At 40.8% G+C, this 15054-nt stretch overlaps 1 protein-coding gene across 28 annotated transcripts in view; it reads right to left on the reverse strand.

Moving 5' to 3' along the window:
- The window catches only part of FRMD3 (FERM domain containing 3), a 379694-nt gene that overhangs the window by 172451 nt on the left and 192189 nt on the right, over positions 1-15054 (reverse strand). For all 28 annotated transcript variants that reach the window (XM_086416760.1, XM_086416773.1, XM_086416753.1 and 25 more), the window contains one exon: positions 7904-8008. In XM_086416760.1, coding sequence (XP_086272886.1) covers positions 7904-8008 — 105 coding nt within the window. The remainder of the gene's footprint in view (positions 1-7903; positions 8009-15054) is intronic.

Consider the following 15054-nt stretch of genomic DNA (forward strand, 5'->3'; position numbering starts at 1 on the left):
CTTGGTATCTCTAATTTTCTTGAAGAGATCGCTAGTCTTTCCCATTCTATTGTTTTCCTGGATTTCTTTGCATTGATTGCTGAGGAAGGGTTTCTTATCTCTCCTTGATATTCTTTGGAACTCTGCATTCAGATGGTTATATCTTTCCTTTTCTCCTTTGCTTTTCGCTTCTCTTCTTTTCACAGCTGTTTGTAAGGCCTCCCCAGACAGCCATTTTGCTTTTTTGCATTTCTTTTCCATGGGGATGGTCTTGATCCCTGTCTCTTGTACAATATCACAAACCTCCGTCCATAGTTCATCAGGCATTCTGTCTATCAGATCTAGTCCCTTAAATCTATTTCTCACTTCCACTGTATAATCATAAGGGATTTGATTTAGGTCATACCTGAATGGTCTAGTGGTTTACACTACTTTCTTCAATTTAAGTCCGAATTTGGCAATAAGGAGTTCACGATCTGAGCCACAGTCAGCTCCTGGTCTTGTTTTTGCTGACTGTATAGAGCTTCTCCATCTTTGGCTGCAAAGAATATAATCAATCTGATTTCAGTGTTGACCATCTGGTGATGTCCATGTGTACAGTCTTCTCTTGTGTTGTTGGAAGAGGGTGTTTGCTATGACCAGTGCATTTTCTTGGCAAAACTCTATTAGCCTTTGCCCTGCTTCATTCTGTATTCCAAGGCCAAATTTGCCGGTTACCCCAGGTGTTTCTTGACTTCCTACTTTTGCATTCCAGTCCCCTGTAATGAAAAGGACATCTTTTCTCGGTATTAGTTCTAAAGGGTCTTGTAGGTCTTTATAGAACCATTCAACTTCAGCTTCTTCAGCATTACTGTTTAGGGCATAGACTTGGATTACTGTGATATTGAATGGTTTGCCTTGGAAACGAACAGAGATCATTCTGTCGTTTTTGAGATTGCATCCAAGTACTGCATTTCGGACTCTTTTGTTGACCATGATGGCTACTCCATTTCTTCTGAGGGATTCCTGTGCACAGTAGTAGATATAATGGTCATCTGAGTTAAATTCACCCATTCCAGTCCATTTTAGTTCGCTGATTCCTACTTGTCCATACCTCTCCTAAAACAGACATCCAAGTAATCTTGATTTTTGATACCCCTGATACTTAAAAATAAAAGAGGAATCATTTGGTCTGTGACAACCTAGAGGGGTGGGATTGGAAGGAGATGGGAGGGGGGTTCCACAGGGCAGGGACACATGTATATCTAATTTCTATTCATGCTGATGTAAGGCAAAAACCATCACAATATTGTAAAGTAATTATCCTCTAATTTAAAAAATGTTTTTGTTTTTTTTTAAAGAGGACTCATTAAGCAGACCAATTCATGACCAATGACTTGAGGCAGAAGGACAGCCCTCCTCTTCAGTTTAGGGATGTCCTAGATCTCAGGTGCCCCTCTCATTCCTAGTTTCAAGCATCTGTGAAGCAATTTCCCCAGGAGCAGAAAGCAGCCTTTCAATGGAAGGAGCAGCTGGTGGGACATAATGCTATCTAGCTTCCTGGCACCATCCCCAGAGTGAAATTTCAAATCACTGGGCCTGTTTCTTTTTCCATTCCATGTCCTCCCCCAAAGGTACCTCCAACAAAAGCAAATTGCTCTAACATAGGCAAGGTCTTTTCCCATTGTTAACAAAACTCACTGATAGGCTCACTAGTTCTTTCTGGCTGCCAACACAAAAACCTCAAGGCTGTAATTATATTTGGAGGAAGTTCAGCACGTCCCTGCATCCATGATTTCCTAGGTCATCCTATCAGAAAGGACATCCAGTGGCCACATGACACAGAATGCCCTAAAACAAAGGTACTTGCAGAGACTGCCCCAGAGGTGTGATTTTACAAAGTAAATTTGCTGTCCTTGGGTATGTTTCAGAATATCCCTTAAGTTAGAAAAGTCAATGGCACTCATGTAAGTGGGTTAAACAGATGCTTAGAGAGAGGGAAGTTAAAAATCAAAAGCATTGGGTTCAGTCTCCCTGAAGTCTATAAACCAACTACCTACATCAAAGTCCTGGTATAATTCCTCCTCTGGCTGGCTAGGGCTGGGGCATGTCCTTAGCTCTAAAGCAGTGGGGGTGACTTCCCTAGCTGGGTTTGGGGAAAGGGGAAGTGTGGAAGAATAAGCAGGAAAATCCAGAGGATGAACATAACAAATCAAAGCCACAGAACTAGAAATATGAAACCCAACTAATTATTTCAAAACTTCTTTCCAAAGAGAAGTTACCTCAGCACCTGAGCAGAAGTAGTAGAAAGATTGCATTTAAGAAAAAAATACTTGGATAAGCCAAATAAGATCTTTTTCTTCTGGAATTATTTCTCCCAAGACTTCCACACTTGTAGCCTCAGCTTTCTCTTTCAGTAAATGAGGAGACTACTACTCACTTTCTTCCTAGTCTTAGGCAACTAAGATTATATGAGTTCTTTAGAAGATAAATTCGGTGGGCATTAGAGAGGATTTTATTGGCCAGTATTCAGTTTGTCCCTTCTTACATCAATATTTTAAAATAATGGAAATTCTGGGCCTTTGCTATTAAATAGTAAAGGTAGTCATCACTTACTGATTCAGTCCTCACCACTCTCACAGCATATGGGACACAAGACATCTTGTCACACATATGGTATTCCAAGTGTAATAGCGCTAAATATTTAATATTCCACAATAGTGTACTGTAAATCAAATTGTGAAGAGCTGTAGGCAAACCACCAACTCCCACAACAGAATAAGTTCCACATCAGCCTTTCTAACTAACTTGATTTTTTCTTGATTAGCTTTCTATCTAAATAATTCAATATTTTCCATGGAGAAAAAGCACACGAGCTGGTTAAAAACAAACAAACAAAAACCAAACTAACATTTGTCAACTAATCTCTGCTTAAGACTCTCATATCAGCATATTGCTGTGTCTTTGAGCCCTTTTTCTAATTATCCAAGGTTCTCTTCCTCCCTCTTCTCTCCCGAAAGATCATAATAATGGCCATCCTGCCTTTGAAAGAAGTTATCGTTAACATTTCTAGGTTTAAACTTGCCAATCATGGCTGTATTTCCTCATGTAATTGCCTCACCTAGACCTAGCTAATGCATGTGTACAAGGATGCTAAGTCGCTTCAGTCATGTCTGACTCTCTGTGACCCTATGGACTGTAGCCTGCCAGGATCCTCTGTCCATAGGATTCTCCAGGCAAGAATACTGGAGTGGGTTGCCATGCCATCCTCCAAGGGATCTTCCCGACCGAGGGCTTGAACCCATGTCTCTTATGTCTCCTGCATTGGTAGGTGATTTCTTTAACACTAGCTCCATCTGGGAAGCCCAGCTAATGCATAGTAATAGTAATAATATCAATAATAAAAATAACACATGCTATGTACTCCATATATATCATTTATTAAGCATTTACATATCTAATTCCGATATCAATTTCATATGTAGGTGTTGTTATCTATATTAATAATCAGGACAAAGACTCAGAGAAGCTCATAACTTGGTTAAGATCACACTTATTAACCAACAGAGATGGGATTTAATTTGCATCCATGTGATTACAAAGTCCAAGCATCTTTCTAAGTAAAAAGTCCAAGCCTCTTTCTGAGTACAAATTTCATACAATTTTGTATAGTAACTACTCTGCAATCCATGTGGAAGTTACACTCACATTGCATCCTCAAAAATCAAAAGGCAATAACAGCTAAATTACAGGAAAAACAGAACTATTCAGGCAACCCTCTAAGCAGTTTAGTGAATACATCAGAGAAGATGGTTTTGTTTTGGAGTGGCCCTTATTTTTTCCACTAATCTATTACCTGAATCTGAACATTAAAAATTAAGCTAAGTCACATCAAAATATAAAGAACAGTAAACACATAACCCAGAAACTTCAAGTTAAAAGAATAATTTTAGACATACAGAAAAGGTGCCTCATCTTTCCGTAGTGTTAGCATCTTATACAGCCATAGAGCAATTGCCAAAATTAGGAAACTAATATTAACCCAATACTATTAACTAAGCTACAGACTTAACCTGGAGTTCACCAGTTTTCCCACTCCTACACTTTTCTCTGTTCCAGTATCCAGTCCAGGATTCCACGTTGTCTTAGTTGATGTAGCTCTCTAATCTGTGAGAGTTTCCCAATCTCTCCTTGTCCTTCATGACCTGAACATTCTTGAAGGGTGTGGGTGAATTGTTTTGGAGAAAGTCTCTTCCTTTAGTTTGTCTGATGTTCCCTCAAGATTCGAATGAAATCATGCATTATTGCAAAGAATACCACAGAGAGACAGTGCCCTTCTCCGTGCTTGGTATCTGGGAGTCCATGATGTTGGTAAGGGTTTTTATTGCTGATGTTAATCCTGATTGCTTGGTTAAAGTGATGTCTGCCAAGTTTCTCCACTATAAGGCTTTTCTTTTTCCTCTTGTAATTAAAAAATACCAGGATGACAGTGGGTTGGGGGAGAGGATACCTTGAGACTGCACAAATATCTTGATTCTCCTCAAACTTTTGTCCACTAATTTTAGCATTCGTCAATGGATCTTGCCCACAGCAATTATTATTTTGGCACTCTAATAATGGCTTTTTATTTCTCTCATTCTCTCTATATTTATTAACTGGAACTGCTCTGTAAGGAAAAGCTACCACTTCTCCTCCTCTTATTTATCTATTCAGTTGTTTATCAGTATGAACTCATGAATATTTATTTTATTCTATGGATTATAATTCAGTACTATTACTGTTTTGGTCACTTCCGTTGTTTCAGTTCCGGTCATTGGCAGTTCTTTCATGTTGGCTCAGTGCCTTTCCTAGTGCTCTACATTTTGGTTCTTTGAGTATTTTTTTTTTCAAATTTCCTGGTGCCACATGATGCTCCAGGCTCACCTTGTTATTTCCCTATGCTGGCTCTAGAATCAGCCATTTCTGCAAGAAGCTCTTCTTCCTTTTATTAACATGGTATTTGAAACCAAGATCTGAGAGCTAGGTGTGCTCATTACTACTGTGGTATCATTGCCTCTAAGCCAGCTCCGTGGATGGAACTTGGAAATATATGTATGCATACTAGCTATCCACCTTAATACACATACTTATTTATTTCTGTATTTATCTTTGTATATTTAATAACATTAATTCATATTTATATCTGAGTCCAATTTGAAAGATTTTACTTATTAATGTTTTATCCAGAATCTCCCCAGTGACAGGGTTAAGAGGGACAAAAAAGGCTTATGCATTTAAGTGATATCCAGTTATTGTCTAGGCCAAGGGTCAGCAAACTATGGCCAACTGTCTTTTTTGTGAAATACTTTCATTGGAGAAAAAGTTCTACTGGAACACACACACATCCACTAATTTAGGTACTGTCTATGGCCATTTGCCATTAGAATTTAATTACTAAGAACTGCAACAGAAGTTTTATCAGTCACAAAGCTGGAAATACTTTCTGTATAGCCCTTTACAAAAAGGATTCACAGGTTCCTAATCTAGGCTGTGTTTCAAATTTTCACTTGAGAGATAAAATGGAAATAGTGTGGTTTTAAATACCATTCTTCCTTCCACAATTACTAGCCATAACTGTATCTCTGGGCCTCAGTTTCCCCCTTCTGGGGGGAAGACTAAAGACCATATGAGTAAAATTCCTCACATATGATAAATGCTCAACTAATGGTAGCTAGAATTACTTCTGCAGGTAGGCTGTTAATTTTGTATAAAAATCATTTTCAGCAGTGGTTAGATGACTGATGTTGTTCATAGTGTCTGTGTGGCCAGGGGAACTCTGAACCATAATTCTAAATTCAAGTACTTACTTCATCACTCGTTACCCATAGGGTCTTGGGCAAGTAACAATGTTTTTGAGCCAGTTTCTCTCTCCATGGGGCTTCCCAGGTGGCGCTAGTGGTAAAGAATCCACCTGCCAATGCAGGAGTTGCAAGAGACATAGGTTCGAACTCTCCCCATACAAGAGTAATATCTTCACAGGCCATAAGAAATTATGTCTATGAATATCTTTATGCCATAGTCTCCAACAGAAGTCAAAGCTAGGATGGCTGCATCAAAATTAGAATCAAGATGAATTAAAATACCTATTCCTGGCCCTGGCCCCGGCCCCAGGAATTCTGATTCAGGAGGTTTAGAATAAGGTCCATACTAATCGATTTTAGCAAACACCTAAACTGATTTAGTTGCAGGGCTAGTCTGGGAGTCACTGGTACTCAACAGTAAACACCATACAATCCCCTCCGTGATCTCAGCGGTCCCACATCCTCACAGTGTCCTGCCACCTTCCTCTTACTCAGGTAAATACTTGGTTCATTCAAGGGTTCCTGCAAGTGCTACAGGAAACCAAAACCTCCTTCTTCTGAGCCACTGCCTTATATTCCTTTATAGAAGGTTAGGTTCTACTGAAATGCAAATAAGATTCTCCATGTTTCAGAAAACTAATCTATCCCTTCAATATCCTCCTCCTTTACAAAAATACACTCTGTGAGCCTCTCCCTCACTGTATAAGGTCAGTAAACACAAAACCAAGAAGCAGGAGGGGAAAAAGAAATAGGAAAATGACCAGGGCCACCGGTAAGGAGGAGAGCAAATTAAAAAGGGTAGTCACCCCCAGCTGATCCCTTCACACACTGCCATGCTTATCAATAGAGCAGGGTAAGAACAGAGACTGGAGCAGATACAGGGCCTTTTTATGCATAGCTGGGACCCATGCAGGAATGAGAAGCTCTAGGTGGTAGGAGCTGGGATGGAGATTCCTGGGGTCTTTTCAATGTGAGGGACACATATCACTGTGAGTTTGGCAGATGTCATATCTGAACACTCTTAGACTGGTACTCCCGCTCAAAAAGCAAGACTACTCATGCACCAACAGAGGCCAGGAAGGATACATGTGTCTAGGAATAGGAATACAATATACTCAGTCACTCAGTAGTGTCCGACTCTTTGTGACCCCATGGACTGTAGCCTGACAGGCTCCTCTGTCCATGGGATTCTCCAGGCAAGAATACTGGAGTGGGTTGCCATTTCCTACTCCAAGAAATACAGTGGGGGCTGTCAAATTTGGTGGTTCCTAAGGAGAAAGCTTCAAAATAACTTTTGGGCTTCTCTGGTGGCTCAGATGGTAAAGAATCTGCTTGCAATGAAGGAGACCCAAGTTCGATCCCTGTCTCAGGAAGATCCCCTGAAGGAGGAAGTGGCAGCCCACTCCAGTATTCCTGCCTGGAGAATCCCATGCACAGAGGAGCCTGGTAGGCTACAGTCCATGGGGTCACAAAGAGTCAGACACAACTGAACAACTAACACTTTTCAAAGCAACTTTACCCATTATCTGCCAAAGTTTTTTTTTTTTTTTTAATTGAGGCAATAGTCACTAACATAACATTTTAAAGTATACATTTTAGGTGGTATTTAAAACACTCAAAATGGTGTATATCTATCACTTCTATCAAGTGTCAAACATTTTCATCACCCTAAAAGAAAACCTCATGCCCATCAGGCAATCACCTCCTTGTTCCCTGCTCTAACAATGGCTTTTTATAGTGAAAGGTGGCTTTTTCTCTATAATGAGATTTTTATGTAATGACTGTCTGAGAAGCTTCGGCAAACTCTAGGTTCAAAGGGCACAAGAACATTCTCTCTTCAGTCAGGTGGGAGCAGCTTTCTGGAAAGGCTTACGGTTAAATTTCCGTTCCCCCTGCCTCAATAAGCCCAGTGAGAACAGTGCCAAACTCTTATATACTCTTATACACACAGAGACATATATACACATGCCCCGGGCTGGTCAATAACCATGTGATCAATAATTATGAGATCAAATGTATCACAATTGCTCTAAGAAGAACCTATTCAGCACCCTCAAAGGCTGAATGCCTCCCCAAGATGGATCTAGATGGTGGTCAACTCTTACCCGCTGCTTCTCTGGGTCCACATAACGAATACCAAAGTAGTCCTTCTCCAGCAAACTGTAGTAGTTGCAGATGTGGTCAATAAGAAACTGCCCTTTGGTCTCCCTCTGCAAAAGAAGCACGTTTATGTTTCAGTCAGAGCTTGCCTTGTACACTCATGTCTAACATGTGCCTCATTCACTCCGATAGGGCTGCAGGTACAGAAATCAATTCACTCATTCCAATCTCTGGAGCCGGGCTTCCGAACTCTTGAGTGCAATCCACAGTGAGAAATTCATTTTCACACGGTGAGCCATTTTACACACACACACATACACACACACGAAACCAAAGGGACACCAAAAAAGGAACCAAAAGAACACCAAACAATGCCCTGCATAGATGCAGCACACTTGACTATTTAATTCTAGTATTGCCATTTACTTTCTAGAATGCTTTTAATGATTTAGAACACTGATTTTACAGCTCAGTGTCTAGTAGAGACCCATAGTTTGCAAAACCACACACAATTCCACATACTACACATCTGGCTGCTTGCTCCAGCTGCTCTGTAGTATTCATTCATTCACTCTTCACAATAGCCTTACAAGGAAGGTCCCCATTTTAAATCTAAAGAGAGGTTAAGTGACTTGCCCAAAGTCACAAAATATGTACGGAGCAAAGCAGGATTTGACCTAGACCACCAGGCTGCAGAATCTGGGCTCTGTGTCATTTTGCCTCTCTAGAGCACTGGTGAACCTACTGGGACTCTGCTAGAACACAAGGTCTAGATGGGAAGGAAATGCAATGAATTTATCAGTGGAACCACCCCAATTCCCATCAGGGAAGGTGGAAAACCTGCTGCCTCAGGCCTCACAGACACATCACATCCATAAATCAACATATAAAAGCGTGTGGTAGACCAGGGTTTGGGGGGAAGACCAGGACTGGGATTCAGAGACAGGTCTGGGTGACCTTGAGCAAACTTCCCAGCTGTCTCCACATCAGTAAAATGAGTTGGTTGGACTAGATTCTAAATTGGCTAGATGATTTTTCCCTCTAAAGTTCTATGAGTAAGAGACGTATCCGCCAAATCTGATTAAGATAAATACCATTACAACAAAACTCCTTAATAGCAAGGACTCTTCCAAGCCCTCATCAGGATATTTGATAACTTTCTGCTTCAATCAAAGTCGCTGACAGACCCATGGAGTGTTGTGGGGATGGAATGTGACCTACAAAAATTAATGAAGAAATCAGAGACCTTAAGTGAGCCACTCTTCCAATCCACTTTAAAACAATTTCGGAAGATTGGTTTGGTCTATGCTACATGATTACTTTTTCATTAGAAACCACTACCACCAGATGAAGAAGTCATTCATTGGCCTGGGATGCAGTGCACTGAACAAAGGATTAGTGCTTATAAGCACATACTGTGATGTGAAGCCTCAATTTTCCTGAAATCACTTTTGAGTATAAATTTGGATGAGCTTTTAACCTTTTCTTTCTTTCTAACAGAACCCATTTGATGTAGCTCAAAAGGGACAAAACATCAAAATGGATAGATTTCTGTAATAGTTTTTAAATCAGGAGGCTCAAATCACAAGCTATATCTGATGACAGCTACATTTGATGTCCAGAATATAATCAATGGATATAGTACCTTTCAAAGATTTATTCTGCAACCTGTCCATCTTAGATGCAGCTGCAGGATCAAGTCACTGAACATAACACAAGTTCATCATTCTATGATTAGATTGCCAAGCTCTCCGCAGCAGAATTTACTATGGTGGACTACCCCCAACATATGCGAGACACACAAGACCTGTGGGTTAAGGCAATGCCTTGTAATGATGGGCGATTGAACAGGCCTTGATTGTGCAAGACAGCTACTGTGGCCTGAAGAAGTAGTACTCCAAAGCACAACAAAGATTTTTTTTAATGATTAAGCACAGCAACCAATATATACTCTAAAGCAATATCTCTGACTACTTAAGAACCTTGAGAGAAGGAAACACCACTGCAGACAATGTAGTGACTGGATAATACAACTCCATCAGAAACAGGGATCAATGCCTCCCACCAAAGCAGATGAGGCCAGTTCCCATGGGTCTAGGCTTCCACGTGGATTCCAGGTCTGTGCTCCTCAGAGCACCACTCTCAGTCCAGCAAACTCAGCATGACTTAGGAGGGAGCTTGTTAGAAACACAGGATTCCAGGCACTGTCCTAGACCAAGTGAACCTAACCTACACTTCAGCAAGATCTCTCAGTTATTCATACGCTCATTCAAGTTTGAGGAGCACTGGTCTAGAGAACTTTTCCCAATATGCTGCTGCTCCTGCTGCTAAGTCGCATCAGTCGTGTCCGATTCTGTGCGACCCCATATATGGCAGCCCACCAGGCTCCCCCATCCCTGGGAAGAGTGCAAAAATTGTATCTGTATCCAGAAGGTACATTTTTTTCTCAAGAAAAAAAAAAATGCCAATTTTTCCCTGTGAATTGTCTATTCCTAAGTCAGAAAGATCAAAGATTTTTCCAGCCTAGAGAACAGAAACTCCCCAGAATCTGAAACAGAAACAGAATCTGCAGGCTGTCCGCCAATCTCATCATCTCTAGATGCTCTGTGTTGCTTCCTCGTGCCAAGGAAGCCAGTTTACATCTTCATGTTCTGCTCTGTTCCACTCCTCCGTGGAAAGCATGACAATGCTTTTAAGTCACGGAAATTCCTATCAGTCTCATTTTTGTGCATGAAGCCCAGTACGTGCCTAAACAAAAAGACCACCTGGGCCCAGTGTCAAGAGTTGGAAAAGTTTGTTCGGGGATCAGTAATGCAAGAGTGTAGAAGTCCAGCGGCCAGTCCCACATACCTCACTTCAGTGAATGAGCTTAGGGGTGATCTCTGGTTCTACCCCACACCTCTAGCCCCTAGAACTCTGGTGAATGACTCAGACCTTCCATTGGTTTCCTCCTGAGGTTTCTGATAGTAGAGGCCATTATTCACACTCTTAGTGTCTACCTAAGCCGGTGTCTAGCACACTGTTACTGAATCAAAAAACGAGGCACTGCTTTCTCTCATGGAAAACCTAGGTTCTAGAAACTAACAGTGAGTCTCGGGCAAGACACCTCGTTCTATTTTTAGAGATTCTTCAAACATAGTAGAATTAGTTGACTTTCACCCTAATCCTTCAAGGTCTACACAGAGAAGTGGTTACCAAGGATTTCAAGTATTAATATAAAGACTTCTTTTTAATGTCAAAATTTCATTGATTCTCCCACAAGATAGCAGTTATATTTTTAGTACCAACTGAAGAGTAAAGAAAAATCAACTAGCTTCCTTAGAGCTGTTACACAAGTTGTGATTTATTAATCACAACAACTTTCACACATGTGGAGAACAATAGGGCACAAATGTGTGAGCAGGGCCTTCTACAAAGGTCAGTAGGATGTTATGGTCCACACCTCAAGAAAGCACTTGAAATACAGACTTTTGATGCCATCTCGAAATGAAGTTATATAGTCTCAGGGTTGAAAGAATAATCTGTTTACCATACACAAACTCGCATCCCAAAACTGGTCCACACTGTGAATTGACACTTACAAAGACTATCCTAAAATATTGTAAATACTGTTGTTTAACATTTTTGTGTGTGCTATGCTCAGTTGCTCAGTCATGTCTGACTCTTTGTGACCTCATGGACTGTAGCCCGCCAGGCTTCTCTGTCCATGGGATTCTCCAGGCAAGAATGCTGGAGTGGGTTGCCATGCTCTCCTCCAGGAGATCTTCCCAACCCAGGGATTGCAAGCACATCTCTTGCGTCTCCTGCATTGGCAAGTGGATTTTTTACCACATTTTTAATGTGTTAAAAATCTAAACAAATCCAGTCAAGGTGTGGTCTATGGACTTGCTAGAATGTAAAATCTTTGTTACTGGGCCATCATAAGTGCAGAAATTACATTAATTTATTGTATTGTGTTTTCTACAAGTATTGGTCAAAATCAGATTGGGGGAACAAGATCCAGTACTAGTTTCTCACCAGAGTTTAACACACTGACCTAAACCAGGCTGTCATGTTTGAGGGTTTGGTGTGGAGTCTCTTTATACCAGGAGCCTCAAACAGTGAAGGGGGCTGGGCCCTCTCTCCACCTCCTCTGTCCATTTTTTTTGACAATCCTTATTTTGCATGTGATCCCTGAACATCTTCCAGTAATCCCACATTATCTCAGGGTTCTCTTTCACAGATTAGAAAAGAACCTAATTTTCACAGTCAAAAACTAGACTATTTTTCAGAAAATCCCTCTCTCCTCCTCACCCCAAAGTTTGTACTAGAAAGCCTTAAGTCATGAAATCTCTGAGACTTAGTTTCTTCTTGCATGAAAGGGGAATAACAATGATAAATCCCAAATCTACCCCACTGGGGTTAATTTGAGGCTCATTCACGTATTTGTTAAACATCTGTCATACAACAGGCATTGGGATAGGAATTAGAGAAAAATAATGAGCAAAACACAATCTATAATCTCATAGACCTTAAAAATCGGTGGCTTGTAAAACATGAAAGCATTTTTGCAAACTGTAAAGCACTATACCAATGTAAGATATCATTACTACTGATAATTAGAATTATCATAATCTTAAATCTTTGTCTCCAGTTTCATAGCCAAGATACAAGAAAGTTAAGAAAAACAGTATTCACTTCTGAGAATTGGCCTCTATGTGAGAAAAAGTGAACAAAGAGACAAAGAACTTTTTTTTTTTTTTAGCTTAACTCCTTGTCATCAGTTGCTGATGTGCGTTTACTTCAACTCCCTGGTTCAATGACAAAGTTAAAACAACAATATATTTGTGCTTAAAGAAAAAGAACATGAAAAATCCACTGACTAAATCAGCCATGGCTTGTCTTCAGTGAAAAAGTATGGCACGTTTCAATTCCTAAAACTTCAGGTCAAGATTTTTGTTTTGCTGAAGAATTCCTTTTTATATAAATTTTAAAAATGTTATTGAAATATAGTTGATTTACAATGTTATGTTAGTTTCACATGTAAATCAAAGTGATTCAGTTATACATACATATCTTCAAGACATTTTGCTACCTTTTAAATATTGGTTAAATGAGGAAAAGAGTACCAACCCCCAAAATACTTAGTGTTTTGTTTTAGCAACACAAAATACTTATGTGTTGCTATAAACCAATATTTAGGGTTGAATAGGTAACTTCAGGAATGAAGGTATGAACATAATAATAATAATTACTATATACTGAACACTTACTGTACCCCAAGAATTGTGTTACACACATTTAATCTCCTAATAGCAGGTAGATTATCAGGTAACTCATGTTCTCCCCATGTCACAGATTTTTTAAATGGACTCAGAAAAGTTAAGTTTGTCATGTTATAGATTTTTTAAATGGACTCATAAAGGTTAAGTTTGTGTGTCAAACCCAGGTCCAATATGCCTAAGCAGTTGTAGGAACCCAATTTGCAATATTCCCCCTTTTCTCTATGTAGAGACAGGAGAAAACAATGGTATGAGGATTAGGGAACAGTATCAAGCGCCCCAGTTACTAGAATTTGGACCCTGGCAGGAAGACTCACTGGTTATCGACCATTATACCAGATCTAAAGAGAGGCAGTTTCATAAAATACAAACCATATTAGCATAGACGTCAACAGGTTAATTGCCCAGCATTCATACACCCCTTTGTCTTTCCTAAAAGAACCCAGATTTCGTTCAGTTCAGGCATACACATACATGTGTATAAACATTATGTGCAAACACAGGTGGACACAAACAGCATGAGCCTCAGGAAACGATAGGCCACTACTAACTTCTGGACTCAAGCTGAGTTAGTGAAAGGGTTTTCTCACCTCCCTTATCTGATTGGTTCAGGAAAAGACACATGACCTAGTTTAGGCCAATGAGACCTGAGGAGCAATTGACTGACGTTTCTGAGATGGTTTTCACTTGCTCTTCTGAAAGAGCTTATGGAAGAGACTTTCTGTTCACTCTGGATGTTGTTACATAAAAGCCTGAGGCCTGGAACTGCTGCAGCCATTTTGAAACCAAACTATTTCCAAGGAGAGTGGAGTTTGTGTTTGCAGATCATCAATCAGGAAGCTCACCCTAAGTGTGAACTTCCAAGGATGCCAACAACAGTCCTTGTTGTTTCTGACAGTACAAGTTGATCTTTCTGCTTATCATGCTCAACATGTTGCCTCTGGTGAGAAGGTAAATCAGTGCCTCAAGCCAAGCAGAAGAGCACAAGGAGAATGACAGTGCTGATGTGAAACACAGTCAGAGGTTACTGACTAAAGAACCAGAGAGTTAAGTCCATCTACCAACAGGTTCTATTTGGCCAGCACGGTGTTTTTGTGTCTTTAAACTGGGAGACTGCACATGATACCTGCTGCTGGCTGCTCTTGAAAAGGTAGAGGGTCTGGAAGGTAGACCGTGAAGGTTTGCTCAGCTCAGGATCACTGCCTCTTCTATGGTGGGGGAACCCTGCAATCTACTACATTTCCACGTCTCATCACCCAGTCTTCCACGTGTCTCACTTCTCTAACCCCTAGAGAAATGTGTTTACAACCCTAATCTGAGGCAAACTAGAGGCTTTTGAAAGGGTTCCTTGAAAGAATTTTCCTTTAACTACTCAGAAGCATCCTTATAGCCCAGAAAAGCCCTCAGTGGACACAGCTTTGAGCTGCCCTCTGAAGCTGTCCAGCCACTGAAGTGCTAGCACCTTTGGAGGGAAAAGGGCCCAACACAGGCCAGACTGTAGGAAGGATCACTGAGATGAGGGGAACAGGCAGTGGTCTGAAGAATCGGAAGCACAGACCAGGACGCTGGAAACAGTTCATTTTGGGGCTGGCACCCCAGGAACCCTCTCTGACAAACAGAAGTGGGGCTGCCAGACCTAGTTTTCTAGATATAAAGGTTGTGAGTTTCTTGTTCAAAGGGCCCCTTTGTTTGGAACTCTTCACTTGCAGGAGCTGCTCCTGAGAAGGGGTGGCCCCCGCATCTGCACATATAGGGAAGAGCAGCTTCGTCAGTCTCTGCTGGGTCTTCCACCTGGGAAGGAAGAATCCAATTCCCATGTGGATACCTAGAGACTCCAAATGGGGCTTCTAGACAATGGTGAGGCCCAAAACAGCAACCTCATACTCAGTTTGCTG

The sequence above is a fragment of the Bos grunniens genome, chromosome 8 (genome assembly GCF_055505025.1).
Source record: "Bos grunniens cultivar Pamir isolate PY7600 chromosome 8, Bosgru_T2T1.0, whole genome shotgun sequence".
Classification (NCBI taxonomy): domain Eukaryota; kingdom Metazoa; phylum Chordata; class Mammalia; order Artiodactyla; family Bovidae; genus Bos; species Bos grunniens.